The sequence below is a fragment of the Pteropus vampyrus genome, unplaced genomic scaffold, assembly GCF_000151845.1.
Source record: "Pteropus vampyrus isolate Shadow unplaced genomic scaffold, Pvam_2.0 Scaffold321, whole genome shotgun sequence".
Lineage (NCBI taxonomy): Eukaryota > Metazoa > Chordata > Mammalia > Chiroptera > Pteropodidae > Pteropus > Pteropus vampyrus.
This window is the reverse complement of record NW_011889102.1, coordinates 1,585,651-1,603,859: the sequence shown is the minus strand read 5'-3', so window position 1 is coordinate 1,603,859 and position 18,209 is coordinate 1,585,651. Positions and strand designations below refer to the sequence as shown.

General features: G+C 30.9%; 1 protein-coding gene across 1 annotated transcript in view; it reads right to left on the bottom strand.

Moving 5' to 3' along the window:
• Positions 1-18,209, bottom strand: part of PRMT3 (protein arginine methyltransferase 3) — a 106,300-nt gene that overhangs the window by 45,836 nt on the left and 42,255 nt on the right. The window contains exon 11 of the mRNA XM_011377781.2: positions 8,414-8,492. Coding sequence (XP_011376083.1) covers positions 8,414-8,492 — 79 coding nt within the window. The remainder of the gene's footprint in view (positions 1-8,413; positions 8,493-18,209) is intronic.

Below are 18,209 nucleotides of genomic sequence, written 5' to 3'. Positions count from 1 at the left end.
TTTTTAACAGTTTTGAAAATATGTTGGTAATAAGAACAAAAACTAGAGAGGAATATGATTTTACTTTTTCCAGTGCTGAGGTATATTTTTAAAGCCAATTACATTTCACAAAGACATAGAAAATCATAGCTTCTGTACTTGTTAGACTTAGAAATGAAATTATTTATCTTTCAGTTAGTAAGATCTCTGAATATTCATAAAGAACTTGTAATCAGTGTTATACATCAATTTGGTTCTATATCCACCTCCTCACAGCTGGCTAAAATTTTGGGCCACCTGCCAGAATCCTGACTAACCCTTTACCCTCACATTCTGACACATTTGTCATTTGATTTTTTGTCAGATAAAGGCATAATTGAATAATTATTTCTTCTTGTAGATGAAATTAACAAAGCACTGATTGGACAAAAGCATCCTCTTAACAGACCATTTATAAATTCATGGCTTTGACATCTGTGTCCTTCTCGATTCACTGCCCAGAATTCATTTGTCACCAGAACAGCTCACATGGTGAATAGATAAAGATGGGAAATCCTTTATCCCTTAAAAATGCCTCACAAACTTTTGGACACTAAAGGATAAGAATGAGATGCATAAAGAAACAATTCCCAGTAACATTAGCATCATTGTTTGTGTATAAATAACCAAAGAATAAAAAGGTTTCAAACAAAAGGAAATAATAAGTCAAAATAAATGTTCTTCCCACAATATATGTGAACAATACGAAGATTTTAGTGAAATGGTCAATGATGAAATGATTGATAGGCACAAAAGAAAAATGCACTACTAAGTCTCTAAATCAACAAATATTTTGGGAGTTGAATAAGCTTAAAAACTAATTTCCAATTTACATAATAAAAGTATCTTTAAAAAATTAATACTTATTTGGAAATTGGAAACATTTTCCCATCATTAACTTATAGTAGCAACTAGGCCCACCTAAGCTTAATTAGGCTAAAATATAGCTGCAATATGTACTGAAAAATCATGTACAGAAAAAAAGTAAAAAATGATACTACTGCAATAACATCAAACAAAGCCAAAATAATAAATGTGAAAGAAAGCAGATTTTAAGAAGAGGAAGTAGAGAGAGAATTATGGAAACACTAAAGTAAACCTCTAAGCATGATGAACCAGTGTCGCTGGCTGATTACACTGAGATAAACTAGTAAAAATTAAGTGCTATATGCCATGATGCTTGAATTCATTTCAAAACTTTTATAAGGTATAATCATATTCACCAGCTGAAAGGAGGGAAATTAACATTTAATGAGTAGCTACTTTACATCAAGCATCTCATTTAGACTTTGATTAGACTGACTGATTCTATAAAGCTGGATTATATTCCTCATTTTACAGATAAGAAAACTGAAGTTCATAAAGTAACTTCCCCAAATTACTGGTCTTAGTCAGCTAAGTAAATAACTAGTCATCTGACAATGTAGGGATTCAGCTTAAGGTCTAACTGCAAAATCTATATACTTTCTATTATGTATGAGGCCACATTTTATGCTTTCCAATGGAAGAGAAAGAAGAACCCCATTTTTCTAAGGTAAATGGGTAATTGATGGAAGAAAAAGAAGGACAAAAGGATTGAAAAAAATTGGAGATTAATAAAATCTGTGAAGTGAAGAAAATGGAAACCTTTAGCCTTTATTCCTTCTGGGTAAAAAAATGAGATAACGGTAAAAAGAAACACTAAAAAGGAAAGCAAGCAGAAATTAGGGAGGAGTGAGTAAACTGTACTGCTCAGTTTTCCACACAGACGGAAATAGCAAGGAAATGTGGAATTTATAACAGAGGCAATCTTATTAGCATAGATCAGGCTTCCAAAGAAAATACCAATTGTAAAATCTTTGAAAGACACAGATCTATTAGTGAATAGTTTTTATCTGCCACTCTATTTTTCTGCTCCCCTCCCCCTTTCTGAACTGTTTGTGAAATTCCCTACATTGTGAGGCAGGGGCTGCTTCCATAGCATTCAGGCTGAAAATGACAGAAACTTGCTTTCCCTCCCTCCATTGCAGGTTAGGTATGTGCACATGATGCATGCTCCACTAATCATATGCACCCAAAGCTCTGCTAATCTTTCAGAGGAAGCAATACCTACCTCAGATCAGCAATGCAATGTTTCAGCTAGTGCCCAGCATTAGAAGTGGTATCATCTAAACCAGTCCTATAAGGTAGTTCTGAGCATTGTTCCTGGCTACATAATCTTCCAGGCTAGTTTTACAGTTTTCACAGAAACTTTGTAAACTACTCTATCCTTTTAATAAATCCCTTCTCTATTGAATAGCCAAGGGAGATTCTGTTTCTTCCAACAAGAACCCTGACTGACGCAGAAGGAAATATACGTTGTAAATAAATTCTTAAAAAAGGACTCTTCTGCTAGTTTTTGGTTTAAAAGGCTCTCTGATGTAGGGACTGAACATATTTTTAATAAAAAAAAAAAATGATTGCAATGGTCTGTCAAAATTAGGAAATGGTGAGTTAGGAAATAGCTTAGTAATTCTGTGTTGTGTTGAACATATTCTTAACTTTATAATCTTGACAATTATAACTCCAAAAAGATGTATATTCTGAATTAGAAATTTGAGTTTAGTTCTGACCACTGTGTGGGAAACCTTTAATTTTGCTTGTAATGAGAAGTAATGAAAATATTCTTTTCTAGTAAGGTGGAAGATGTTTCCATTAATGGGCCCCTAAATTTTCTATGCAACAAATATGATTTCACACAAAACTATTGCCAGTTTTAAGGACATTTCAAAGAAATGACAGGAGTACATTTCTATGTGTCCCATCTCTGATTACACGATTAAAGTGGAATCTGCTAGACTTCTACACTGAAATTTACTCTTTTCCCTTTTGTAACTAAAAGACAGTTTGTGGGGAAGTTCTTTGAAATTAAGGAAATATCCCATTCTTAATCTAACTTTCCGATTATTCATTTATTAATATCTCAATGGACTTATTGTTTCCTATTTTATTCAAAGAGTTATAGACCAAAAAAAAAAACAAAAAACAATTAAAGGTAGAAAGTATGAAATGATAGATATAAATTGTCTCTATTTGCAAATGACATGATGTTCACATAAAAAAGCCTAAGGAATTTATAAAACTACTAGAACAAGTAAACTTAGCAAAGTCATAGGATACTAGGTTAACAAACAAAAATCAATTGTATTTTTATACTAGCAGCAGATAACTGAAAAATAAAATTTAAAAATTTTTACTTATAAGAATGATAAAAAATTTAAATACTTAAGAACAAATTTAACAAAAGATGTGCAAGATCCCTACGTTGAAAATTACAAAACAGTGCCATGAAAAATTAAAGAAGACTTTAAAAAATGAAAAGATATGTTGTGTTCATAGGTTGGAAGACTCAATATTAAGATGCTGATTATTCTCAAATTGATTTATTCATTTAAGCCAATCCTATCATAATTTTAGCAGTCTTTTAAAAATTGACAGATTCTAAATTAAAAGATTCTAAAATAAAATCCTAAAATTTACTTTAAAAAAAACAAATATACACACAAACACACTAATGACCAAACTGTCAAAGCAATTTTTAAAAAGAACAAAGATGAAGGACTTTCTTTACCTAATATCAATACTCAGACAAGCAATTAATGGGATAGGATAGTTATTTCAACAAAGGTGCTGGAAAATACTAACATCGATTCTTACCTCACATAATTCACAAAAATTAACTTGAAATGAATCATAGATATAAATGTAAAAGCTGAAACTTTACAAAAAAAATACAGGATAAATTTTCTATTGGGTTTGTGGCCTATTTATTTGTAGGATCTATTTATATGTTAAGGAGATTAGCTTTTTGTTGGTAATAGGAAGTGAATATTTTTTTCGATCTGTAGTTTCCTTTGTGACTTTGCATACGGCATATTCTGCCATTTATGTTTATTTAGACGTAATCAAATTTATCAATTCTTTCTTCTAAGTCATCTGAATTTTCGTTTGTATTTAGAAAGCTCTTTTCCCCCAAGTTTATAAAGGAATATACTTATGTTTCCTTCAAGTATTTTAACTTTTTTTTAATTTAACTTTTGACTCATTTAACATTTACAGTGTACAATTTACTGTGTGAAATGAAACACTACTTTTGTTTTTTTTACATAGAGGGCTACCCTACTGTCTCAAAACAATTTGACAGTAAATTATTTCCTTTATTATAAGAGATGCCATATATTGTTGGGTATATACTAGGATTTTCTATTCTGTTAAACTCATCTGCCTATTTAAGAACCAATAGTATATTAATTTAATTATTGAGGTTTTAAATGTGTTTTAATCCTTGGTAGCATGATTCTTCTGGTTCTCCTACACCTACTCTGTTATCCTTCTATCTTGGAGTTTTCCTCACTATTCCTATTAAAATTTTTTTTATTCCTAATTTAAAAAAAAAAACTTGATTGGGATTACAATACAATTTTAGAAAATTTATCCTATAAAAATTTTCAAACACATACAAAAATAGGGATGAGCATAATTAACTTTCATGTACTTATCACTTATCTTCAACAACTGTCAATGTTTTTGGATTACCCTTTATTTTAAACTAATTTTGGGAGATATCTTTATGGCATTGGTTCTCTCTTCGAGAACATGGTATGTCTTTTCATTTATTTAAAACTTTTTTGTGCATCCTTCATAGTAAAGTTGTCCACATGTAAGCCTTGTCTATTTCTAATTGTTATTTTGTATCTCTATAATATACTAAATTCTTTTATTATTTATAATAATTTTTCAGTTGATTCACTTGAAGTTCCATATGATTAATTTTAAAATATTTTGTGCTAATTCCCTCTTATTTGGTATCAATATCATGAGTGTTTTCATTTTTAATTTTTTCTTTGGTTTTGCTTGAATATCTTTTTCATCCTTTTAACTTTACTAAATCATTTTATTTTAGATGTGCCTCTATAAAGTGCACAAAATTGAGCTTTCTTTTTGAAATCCAATCTAAAATTCTCGTTCTCTGAATAAGTGAGTTTAGCCCATTTACATTTATTGATATGAGAAATATTTTTGTTTAAAACTCTACCATTTTATGTTATCTTTTCTGTATCTGTAGTTTTTGTTTTCTTTTTTATTTTTTAAGTAGCTCACTATATGGTCTTTTTTGCTTTTTTCCTTAGTATTAGTCCTTACAATTAGGAATTTTTGTTCTAGTAGTTAAATTTATAATTATAACCTTATAGAATATATTTAGTTCTCTATTTTTAATATTCTTTACTAATCTCCTGAGTAATGATAAAACTAGTATATTTCCTTATTCTTCCCCTTCTCTTCCCTCTTTTTAATCACCCAATTATTTTTTTAAATTAAAAAAAAAACAGATGCTCTGATAATATTAACAACAAATACAGAAGTGGGCATAGTTAGTACACAACTTTAATATATTTTTCAGAAAAGTGAGAAATCAAATCATGTCATAATGCATTTGATCTGAAAGAATGGGAAATGCCACTTCACTTTTTTTAAAGTGACTTTTGATGAGGTATAATTTACGTACAGTAAAACTCACTCTTTTTGCCCTCTTTGGTGTATGATTCTATGTAATTTGATAAATACATAGATAAGTCATGTAATCACAATCAACATATACATAGGATGTATCACCACAAGTCTCACCACTCAATTTTAATCAATATAATTTTAACATTACCTTTATAGTGTGAAATGTGCTTATAAATCTATTACTTGATTTGTCAGCTTTCAATGATATTCCATAAATTTCTGCTAGTAAAGATAAAGCAACTGAAGTATATATATCTCCTCCCATTCTCCTTCTGCATTCCCTTTCCAAGTTTTCAGAAATATTTGCCATTGTCAGGGTATAAAACATTTGCATTCTATGTTGTCATCCTAAAACATCTATTTGTTTTTGTCTTAATTCTAGCTGTAAAAACACACATTGATTATGACTAATATTTTCTTAGGTTTTTTTCTTTATCTCTTGGTCAGTTGAATGTAAAACACTACAATTCCTAACACACAATTAGCATTAGTAAATCTTAGCCAAAATTAGTATAATTAGTCTTTAGTAAACTCAATTTCATTAATTTTATAAAATTATTTTTATTAGTAATAGCAGCAGTAAATGAGTACTACTAAAGTACTGTGGAATTGCTTGGTGATAACAAAGAATGAATATTGTGTTTTATAAAGGTTTTACTCCATACATACATAATGATATATAAACTGAACCCTAATTCATGTAAAAGTAATTTGTGCTCCCTTCATGCTTATATAGGTCTTCTATATTCAACCTCTCTCATAATTCAATCATAGGTCTTCTATATTCAACCTCTCTCATAATTCAATCATTTTTCTATCTTTACACTAATTGCTTAGTAAATCTTTCCTTCATTAAAAAATAAAACGTTTCTTTTCAATAGAAGAATGAGTATCTAGATGATTGGAGATATGCAGCAAGGCATACTCACGTACATAAAACAGTCTCAACCACTTCACGTTACTCATTTGTGACCTTTCCTTCTTTTCTTTCGATTCTGTTAACAAATAACACTCAACAGCACTGCTTAGGCAGTTAAATGCTGACCTCTCTTCAGTATACGTCCAGATTATCTTAGTGTTGATATTAGTTATATAATAATTTGAAAAGAGCTAGAATTATCTGCCTCCACCTTACCCTCTGACGATGGGAAATAACTCTGCCACTATTTCAACTAAAAACTCGTTATTTGCATGCTTTAAGTTCTTAATGAATTTCATCAAGAATTCAATTTAAATGTATTAAGTTGCTGTCACTCCTTCAGTAAGATCAATGAATACCACTCAGAGAGGTATGGAAACGATTTTCTGAATCTTCCCTAGAACAACTTCAAGGCAAAAATCAGATTCAATAAAATTACTAGTGTGGGGAAACAAGGGATAGTGAAAACGAAGATCCAGCAGATCTACGTTTAAAAAAAAAACAACACTTGGCCACTTAATATGTGTCAACCAGGATACCTTTGTTTCTAAAATCTCAAAGGGCTGCTGTGAGGATTACATGTAATAACATAAGAAAAGGCAGAGTATACTGACAGCTTGTATAGAAAATCAACAAATGGTAGATAATATTAATTTTTAGTCATTAAGTATAGTGTTCATCTTTTAAAAAGCTACTGCAATTATTGTAAGATATAGCCAATAGCTGTAGGGTAAAATATACCTAAAAATTTTAGCCAGGTTCATGTCAGGAATACGGAACATATATTAAAATGGTTGCAGGAAATATAGTGATAGAATTTTGAAAAAGAAAGGCAATCCATTTAAATGCTATTATAAAAATAACTATTATACTGGAGAATTTCATTTAAATGTTATTATAAAAAGAATTCTATTATACTGGAGAATTTTCTCTGTGCTTTATGTTTTAGCCTTACTGATATCTATTGTACCATAACTACCAAAGTAATTTCATAGACACGGATGGGCAGAAGGTTTCAGTATGGTCCAGTGCTTCATTCATTTCACTAGTTCAAAATGTCTCCTCCTTTCCATCCATTTTTATATAAGTTTTATCAACTGCACTTTGGCCATAGCATTAGTTGATTCTGAAGCTCTGAGAAAGTGAAGGCGTAGGGAGAGGTGAATGAAGGGAGACTGATGCTCTTCAATTCAGTTTTAATGATCCAATTCAATAAACATAAATGATTCTCTATCTATGCTCCAGAAGCTGTAGAGCCCATAGAGTCAAAGATGAGCAAAATATAATCCTTGCACTGAAAGAGAACATTTGTTTGTATACAACTGTTCAAGGCAGAAGGCTGTAAAACCACAATTACACTTTGAATATGCAGAGTTAATAAGATTAAAAGTTCATCAGGGCCATGAAAAGATAGCTTTCCAAATTTATTGGGACACATTTAAAAATACTGATTGAGTACATTATGCTTTAAAAACTTAGGAGAAACCAGTCACTATTTAAATGTTCTAATTAAATCACACAGAAGCCAGGTTTATATATTTAGTGAAGATACGGAAAATTTGCCACTAAAGTGAATAATCTCCAAACTAGCATGAAATATATTCTCTGCGGGGTGGGAGGGGGGGAACACCTAAATATCTTAAGGATTGAAAACCAAAAACTTTCTGTTCGATTTTGATTTGAATATTAAAGAGCTTCCAATCTAGTCTTTTGTATTTTTATAAAAAGTGTTCTTGAAAATACCCTTAACTTTGAGTCCTGCATATATCAATAATGTTCTACTATCAACAGTATGCTAAAGAAATGTCTTAAAGCTTTATCTAATGGAAACATCTTTCATCTATACTGGGAACTTTCTCACTCATACATAGTTTATTTGAAATCCAAAGGTTAATTTGGTTCTGCCAAACTAAAATTAGATTATTAAAACTAGCATTTTATACTTACCTGATCCTCCTTTAGCCAAGTATTTGTTCTTCGCATATAGGACAGAATCTAACATAGACTCAAAAAGAAGAAAATAGCCCTACATAAAACAGAAAAAAAAAAAAAAAAGATTTTAGAAATGTGCAGTATCCTCATATGCAGATTGATTTAAAAATCTGGCTATTCTTTTAATATAAATTTTTTTTGTCTCTGCCATAAAGTATTCTGCAGAGTTTGAAATTATTTTTTGCAGTAAATACGCCACATAATTATTAGAAAATCAGGCCTGGGTATAAAGTGAATACAGAAAGTTTATTACAGTAGAATGTACTGAACCTTCTTTATCTCCGCTTCTACTCTTTATTTATTTTATTTATTTATTTTTATTAAGTTTATTGGGGTAACATTGCTTAATACAATTATATAATTTTCAAGTATACATTATCATTTCACATCTGTATGCTCTATTGTGTGTTTATCACGCAAAGTCCTTCAGCTAGCTTCTACTTTTTAGACTACTGTTCCTTCCTCATGAAAAGAAAAATTCTATATGGAAATTGTTAACAAACCCTCTGAATCTCTGGAATATTGCAAAATTAATGCAAAGCAGTGGTTTTCGACTAGATATTCACCCTTTAGGACATCTGGCAATGTCTGGAGACATTCTGATTGCCACATCTAGGGGTAGAGGGGATGCTACTGACATCTAGTAGGTAGAGCCAAGGATGCTAATAAACATCCTACAATGCAGAGAACAGTCCCCACAGCAAAGAACTGTCTGGCCTCAAATGTCTATATGGCTACATCTGAGATATCCTAGTCTAGAAAACCATTTCCCAAAGTGTTTCTTGACCAGTGCCTTTTTCTTTAGATAAAAAAAGAGAAAAGGAAAAAGAAAAAGAAAAGAAAGAGAGGCAGTCATCTTTAATCAGAGGTTTGAGAAGGACCAGATGCTATATCCTCCTGTTAAAGATTTATGATGCACATTAATACATTAATAATTCTGAGTGTTATGATAAAAACAGAACTGTTGAACATATTTTGAATATTACCCACTCTTTGACTGGAGACCTCTTTCTTTCCTATATGACATCCAACAACACCTTGCGCAACTAACATTTAAAATACAGTTCATGAAACATTGCCCCAGTGCACTCCAGATTTTAGAGAACAGTAATGAATCTGCTACCAAGAAAGGATAATCATAACACAAATGAAAGCATAATTTGCCACTACTAGTGTCATACAGTACATTCTAATAGTATGCTAGTTTATTTAAGAAATGATGAAGTAATCATAAATGAGATTAATGCCAGTTTCAGTCAGGCTTTCTCTTTCTGGGGCCCATCTACCCAAGAGCCCTGAGCAGCAAGGAAAGTTAAGGGCTCAGGGCAGTGATTAACATATAATATATCTTATTATAGCTTAAGGTGAACCAGTATGAATTTTAGCCTAATGTTAGCATTCTAAATCAAAACTGTTCTCATTTGTTTTGTGCACAAATAACTATTTGACAGCATAAATACAAAAGTCTTTAACCAAGATGAAACAAAAATTTTTTTAAGGTTTTTCTAGAGTAAGAAAAAACTTGCAAACTTGAATGGATAATCTTCACAAGAGATAAACAGCAAATTTAAATTACAGAAAATACAGCTCTCATGCTTGAATCGCTTATAAAGGAACCTAATTAAATTGCCGCTAGCAACTCTACTTTGGCATTTACCCCCAACACACTAATTCATTGATAAGAAAATAATTGCTACAAAAGAAAGATTTAGCAACAAAGATCTTTTATTAATGTGTTTACATTAGGAAAATTAGGATTTGGTAGAAACTCTTTTTTTCTGGATAGAGTACTTCAGTAATGTCTAACTCTTATAAGTCAGTTCTCCATTAATATTATCTGTGTATTCAAAGCACAAGAGACTTTCGAAATTCAACGAAGAAATTTTTACCAACCTGACATAATTCATGCAGATCTATGCACACAAATGCTAATAAATAAGCATTCATCCGTTGATTAAAGTAAATTATAATTTATGCCAAGGAATTATTAAAAGAGGAGGCATCTATTTACTCTATGGGAAAAAGATCAGCTGGTAAAACATGTTAATAGGTTGAAGGGAAAAAAATGATCCCTATTTGCAAGACTGCTGCATGTTAAAACATTAAAATAAAATAAATCGACATTTTGGTACAAATTAAGTATTCGTTATAGTCCAATAATTTATGGAAGAGTGTAAAAAAATATTTGTTACTGATTTGGCATTTTGTCAAAAGTGTTTCTAGTATTACTCTTTCCAAGTAGCTAAATTTTATTTTGCTTCCATATGCTCAAACTTCACCTTACTTTAATGTACTACAAAAAAAACCATAAAAAAGTCTTTTTGATCAATAACTGAAAGTAGCTCCTAGCAACATGTTCTTTTGTTGCATTTAAGATAAAGTTATTATTAGCCATTCATCAGAGGTTAAATTACACCATATTTTAATTTGGTATTATAGTCAATACCAATAGTATAGTATGAGAGGGTAGACTCCTGGATTTAAATTCCAGAGGAGTCAGGAGTCCTTTTTTCTACGTGACCTTGGATAAGTTAATGTCATTGTGCCTCAGTTTCTTCATCTTTAAAGTGACAATACAATAATATTTTATTTCATACAGTTGTAAGGATTAAATATGTTAATACATGTAAACCTTTTCGAACAATAAATCGTGTTAGTTTAGCTGAAAAAAATGAAGAGCTATTTAAAATATATATTTGTAAAGGCTAATCAGAATTTTAAAATTATGTTTAATAAATGAGAAAATAAAAGCTTACCAGACTGTCCAGAATCATATAACATTTATTTAGTGCACGGTCATATATTATAATCCATGAGTAAGAACTAAAATTCTTGTTTTTTTTTTTTTAAGAGCCTATCAGAATACATTTTCTTGTGTCCCTTCATTTTCATGTGCATACCAAAATAAACAAACATGTATATTCACATATATATATCCATTCAAAATTTCTTTAAAATTAAGAAATAGAAATTAAAAACCCAATTGAAATTTGATCAAACTGAACAAATTAGTGCCAATTCCAATATTAAGATTCTTCTTAAAAAGATAATCTGAGAGATTTTCCCCCCTGGGGAAAATCATTTCCCCCCCTCACCCCCCGGGCCAAAAAACATCAATTTTACTTAATACTCTGAACTTTGGAATTTATACTTAAGATTTTCCCATATGTCTGCTTCCACTTGAAAAGATAAACACCAATAAGTATTTTTCCACATACTCCATAATGATTACCTTAGCTGAGATGAGAATCTTGAGAGGTAGGACAACATTAGAGATAGTTTCTAAGATTCTAACTATTAAAACGACATAATTTTCAAATTAGAGAAATCAGCACTAGAGAGGTTAAGTGACTTATTTCAGGTCATACAGCTGGAAAAATAATACTAGACAATATTTATTAGCTTCCTTTACAAAACAGTAGCCTTAAGATTCAATTCCCACTGCTGTTAAACTCAATAGTAAGCATGCAAACAAAAGAAGATAATCATCCTTGGCAACAAAAATACCCTTTCATAAATGCCATGTCTTTGCTTCTCATTTTTTAGTGAGCCAACATAATTAGGTCAGAGAATTTCTGAAAGCAAATGATCAAATGCTTTTGATGATACATATAACGGATTTTGAACAGTGCATGGCATAGAGTTAACACAAAGACGATATCACATGACTCTTTAATTTGGCAGAAGTCATTATATGGGGGTCTGCTACTGTGGGGTAGAACTAGGCTAAAATGGATAAAAGCAGAAGGCCACAGCAAGTCTTTCTTCTTTTGTTTTTTCCCATGTTTTATTTCCTTTTTTGCTCTTCATTGGTGTATAATTAAAAATAAAACTCTCCTCTATAACTATTTCTGGTAATATCTTTTTCATCTCAGTAGCAAGATATTGCTTGCGTAAATATAGAATGAGGCTTCTATTCTGTCAAAATAATTTCTAAACCTTAAGTCAAAGAATAAATGAACTAGCAAATCAGTAGAAAAGCATTCTTTCAAAACAAGAATAGATTATACATTTCTTGATCTTTCCTAAATATGTTACATTTTTTTAAGACTCAATGAACACTGACAATTTTATTGGTCATTTCACTTATTATCCAGATAGCTGTGCAACTACTACCTCCTCAAAAAGGATTTTCATTATGTCTCTATATAAAGTATCTTCAAGCACTATCTCTTTACCCTGCTTTCAATTTCATCATAGCACTTAGGAATTAAAATATTATTTATTTTTGTGTTTAGTTTACCTACTTACTAAAATGAAAACTCCAAGAGGAGCAAAGACTTTGTCTATTTGTTTTAAACTATATTCCTGAGGGCCAGAAATGTGCCTGGTAGATAGCAGGAACTCAATAAGCAATTTTTGAATGAATAAAAGAATTAGAGGTATTAATATTGTATATGCATATCATTATGTTTGTTAAAATGAAACAATGCCTGCTTTTTGTTATTTCTCTGGTGCAAATTAAAATAAGCTACTTTAAAATGCTGTTTTGCTTCAAAAATTAATGTTTCAAAAATTAAAATTTTCAAATAATAGTGGTGATAATTGTTAAAGGTTCATTGTATTGTGTCTTGATATAGATTATTTAATTCTTCCCTAAAGCATATTTCATTGTTATTTCCATTTAACTGGTAAGTCTTAAATTATTAAATAACTTAAAATAATAGTACTTAAAAAACAACTCATAATCACAGAATCAGCTGAATGAGTCGTATTTTGAACCTTGGTCTATCTAACAAGAGAAGTCAAGAGCTGAATCACTATTCTATATTACTTCTTAAATTGATTTATGTGATTGAAAATAAGATTTAGTATTTGTATATCATACTATATTTGTAATTAAGTACTCAAATGCCCTGAAATAAAAAAATTTCCCATTGAAGATATTAAATAAGATTAGAATTTACAATAGGTATATTTCAGAGTGATAGCTTAGTTGGCAACTAGCTCTTACCCATGATCTCCTATGAAAAGTACCCATTTAGAAAATCAATGGATATATCAGAATATATATAAAATGAATGTGTGACATCTGTAAGATAAATTAATATGCATAGCTAAAAATATTAGCAGATTAAAAGATTCATATATGTATTGCTAATGGTTATCGTCCTTTCTCTCAACTTTCCACTTTGCTGAACTTCATTTTACTATAGGCTCCCTCCGTGATAGGATAGCCTTTAATTTCCTGGGAATTGTCCTTGGTTCTGAACCAAGTCATTTATTACTGATATCAGAAGGCTTTGCTCCAAATGCCCAGCTCATCTGCAGTATAATTCAGACTGTAATTTCACAGGCTGCTGCCTCACCTGTAGGGGTGCCATCTGGAAGAGAATTATACTCAGCATTTTCTCCCATGATGCTCATGGGGCACTCTTCTTTCCAAACTGACATTTACTTTTTAAAATTAAACTTTGCATTTACACTTCAAAAATTAATTACTAAAAAAAGGAACCCTCTGATTAAATCTGGAACTAGAATATTAACATTCATTTAAATGAAAACCTTATTTCCAAAATGCCTCTTCATATCTTCTTGAAATAAATGGTAAAAGAGACTTGTGCTACCTTCAGAATAAAGTGTGTCTACTGTTGATTTTGTTTTAGTTCAAATAACTGAATTACTCATACACTCTCAGGTAGAATTAACTATTTAAAAAAGCGAGACAAGGGAGAGGCTCAAATAAAATGAAAAGTTAATCTGTACGAAATCCAATGACAGTCAATAATTGTAATTTATTTAAAGATAAAAATAAGTGATTTATTTCAACAAATAAATGAGCCTACAAAATCTAATCCCTAATATTTCTGAAGCATAATAAATATTTGATGAATTTTTTTCCAATACTTTACTCTCAATTCCACAAGATTTACTGTAGATAGAATTTAATCTAATGTAATTGGGACTACTAGTTATTTGTTACTAGTCATTTGTTAACTGAAAACAATATATTTTAACTAAAAACACAAATGTAGATTTGTTTATCAATACTCTTTGAGGATGAATCCATTGATTGGAACCTTCACCATCTTCCTTGCATAAATCACATCCATAATGGATTGTCAATAATTTCCAGTTTGGGTTATTTTAAAATAGAAAAAGAATCTAAGGGCATTTGCCAAGTGGAAGGTCCGTGAATTCTATAATTCCCACCTTCCCAGGAGCTCCTAGTCTTTCACAATTCATTTTACTGACTATTCAACAACTGTTGTTTTTACAATCTTGTTCAAAATTTGTTAATATTAATTGATTTTACATAAATAAGCAGGCAAACACATACAATATGCTCTTCGTAAAAACATAAACCAACTGAGAGAAGAACAGGAGCAGCACACTGAAGGTAACTTATTAGTTTTAAGTATTCAGGTAGTCATAGTAATCTAGCAGGTGTTACACAAAAAGAATGCAGAACATAAACTTGGTGAATTAAATGCAAGTTGGTTAAGGAAACTTCAATTGCGTGTCCATGTGACAAAATATATTGTCGTGATGTCAATTTTTAGGAAAACCTTCCTTGGTGCCCAAGACTAGGTCAGGTGGCCTTTATAATATCTAAGTTGGAGATTGATTTATTATCGATGCACAGAAATGAGACCTCTACAACAATACTGACATTAGGGGCTAGATAATACTTTATGGTGGGGGCTGTTCTGTCCATTGTAAGATGGTTAGCAGCATCCCGGGCTTCTACCTTCTAGATAGAAGCCAGCACCACTTTCCTTCCTCCTGTTCTCATCTCTCTCCCTCCCTCCCTCCCACACTATAAACTAAAATGTCTCCTGACAGTTCCCAAATAACCCCAGGAAGAAAAACTGGGCACTCTCCTTCCACTGCTTTAGAGATATCCAAAAAGTAATCACATAAGCATTTTTTCCTAATCTACAGTATTTTCTTCTAAAAATGTACCAAAGTTAACATTTTGCAGGATTTATCTGATCTCATCTGATCACAGATTTTACAGGATGTAAAGTAATCTCTACTTATTTCACTGTTAAATTTATAATATTGAATATTCAATATTTAGATATTGAACACCTGAGCTGAAAAGATTTTTCAGTGATTTCTCAATCTATTACTTGGACTCCATTTTAAAATGTGCTAATGCTAATGACTTTATCACAAATATGATAATGAAGTTATCTGAGTTTTAAAAATAACTACATAAAAAGGCTTATTAAAAGGAAAATTTATATGACTGGTTATACAATGTGCAATCATTTGAATAAAAGGAAACAGAACACACATACATATCTGTTTATAAATGCTTAGTACATGTCTGGAATAGTACAGAACTAAAAAAATGATAAAGTAGACTAAAAGACTAAAAATACTATCAGGGAAAAAGAACAATACTTCATAATGATAAAAAGGCCAAACTTTATCAAGAATACATAATAATCCTAATGTGTATACACCTAAAAACCACATAAAAATATCTGAAGCAATAACTGACAGAATTGAAAAGGGAAACAAACAATTCCTAAACCTTTGGTAGAAATGCATTAATATTCTTTTAGTACTTAATAAAATGTTAAATAAAGATTCAAAAAACTAAATGATACCATCAACCAACTTGACCCAACTGACAATTATATAATGCTCCATTCTAAAAGAATGTGGAACATTCAACAAGACAGACCATATGCTGAGCCATAAAATAGGTCCAAACAAATTTAATGAAATGATAACATACATATGATAACAATATGGCCCCTGATATCAACTAAAGTCAAAATAGGAATCAACAACAGAAAGATATCTAAAAAATTTCTGAACACTTTGAAAATAAATAGCATGCTTCTAAGTAATTTGTGGATCAAAGCAGAAATCACTAGGGTAATACTTTGAATTGAATTAAAAAATTTTGGGATACAGCTATAGCAGTTATAAAGGGAAATTTATGTTTAAAAGTAGTGGAAAAAGCAAGGTATAGAACAATATGTAGAATATGCTTACCCTACCCTAATATAAAGGTGGGGTTTGTAATCTATGTTGTTCACTGCTTTATCCTGCCTCAAACAGTGCCCGGCACATAACAGGCACATAATAGCCATTTAACAATATTTGTTAAAGAGTGTACCAAGGAGTAAAATATACACACATGTTTACAACATTAAAATATTTTGGGAAGGATACATTAGAAACTGGTAACAGATTTTGAAACTGGTAAAATATTTTGGGAAGGATACATTAGAAACTGGTAACAGAACCTTGGGGTAGGTTTTAAAGGAGAAATAAAATTTGTAACATTTATGTATTATTACATAGTCAAAAAACAATGACAAAATTTTACATGTACAATGCAAATGTTTCAGAGCAGCTCCAATTTCATTATATTTCACTTGATCACTACCTTCCATGCAAGAATGAGCATAATGATGGTAACTACCACTTATTAGGCAGGCACCTATTATGTACTTGCTACTGCCCTGAATGACTACTTCCTTCCTCTTTTCATACAACACGCAGTCTGGACTTGGAGAGACATAACTCAGAATAAGAGCTAATTTCCTCTCCATACTCTTCTAAAGTTTGAAAAACTTTATTACTTTAAGTCTTTCCTCCACTAGATGGCACTCTCACTTAATCAACAAAAGACTATCAAACTGGCTCTTTTCCTCAAACTGCAGCAAAATTAGCAAGTTTATCAAAGGAAAAGTGAATCATCTCAAAATCTTTCCAAATATACACATGGGCCATACTTCAGATTTAGAGAATCAATTTCCAAGGATGAGGGTAGAGGATGCATGTGTATTTCTAAAACAATATTCCCAACTCCCACTATGGTTGAAAAAAATCATGACCTATAATTGGATATCCTACTCTTAAAAATACAATTAAATTATTAGCTAGCACTTTTATTTTTAAAAAATTATGCTGTGGTGCACATATATAACAGAGTGATTAAATAATATTTATAAATTATAGATTTTTAAGGCTGTAGAAAAGATGAACTCTAACAGTATGATCCAAAACTTAAAGGACAAGATCTCATTCCATTTCCGGTAACAATGGATTTTAGAAGCTAATGATGCTGTAAGTACAATAAATATGCTAGAAGAAAAGAAAAAAAAAGAACATCTCATTAGATGCATCAGTAAGCTGGCTTTCACTTTGAGAGCATTTGCTTAACCTAGTGAATGAACATGGGAAAACAGGAGACAAAATCCATGGTCCAGCCAATGTGAGGAACATAAGAAGAAACTGTCCCAAATAACAAAACAGAGACAACAAAATGTATCTACAATATAAATATGAATTTAAAATCTCGTTTACTGCCAACCCTCCCCCTCCTAGCAAACTCAGTTTAGGACCCTGGTGCTGAGTGGTCACACACTTCCTCTCCGCCCTACCTCCAATAATTCTTAACATAAGCCAGGCCTGATATAAATTCACAACCCTAATTTACAATGCCTAGGTGGCAGGAAAAACCTAAACCCAATCATTTAAAAGCGATTCTACAACATATTCTGTTGGTAAGACTATAAAAAAACAGGTATTCGCGTACCACTGTTGGTAAGAAAGCACAATGGTAAGATCAGTATTGAGAATTTAGGAATAACTGGTAATACTGAATATTCATCAGCTCTTTGATGCATCAATTGCACTTCTAAGAATGCAAAATGAAATGATATGTCACAAGAATATTCAATATAGTATAATCTATAACAGAAAAAGAATGGAAGAAATTTAAATGAGTGTTCATGTATATATTATATTTATATGTAAAATGGAGTATTATACAGAAAGG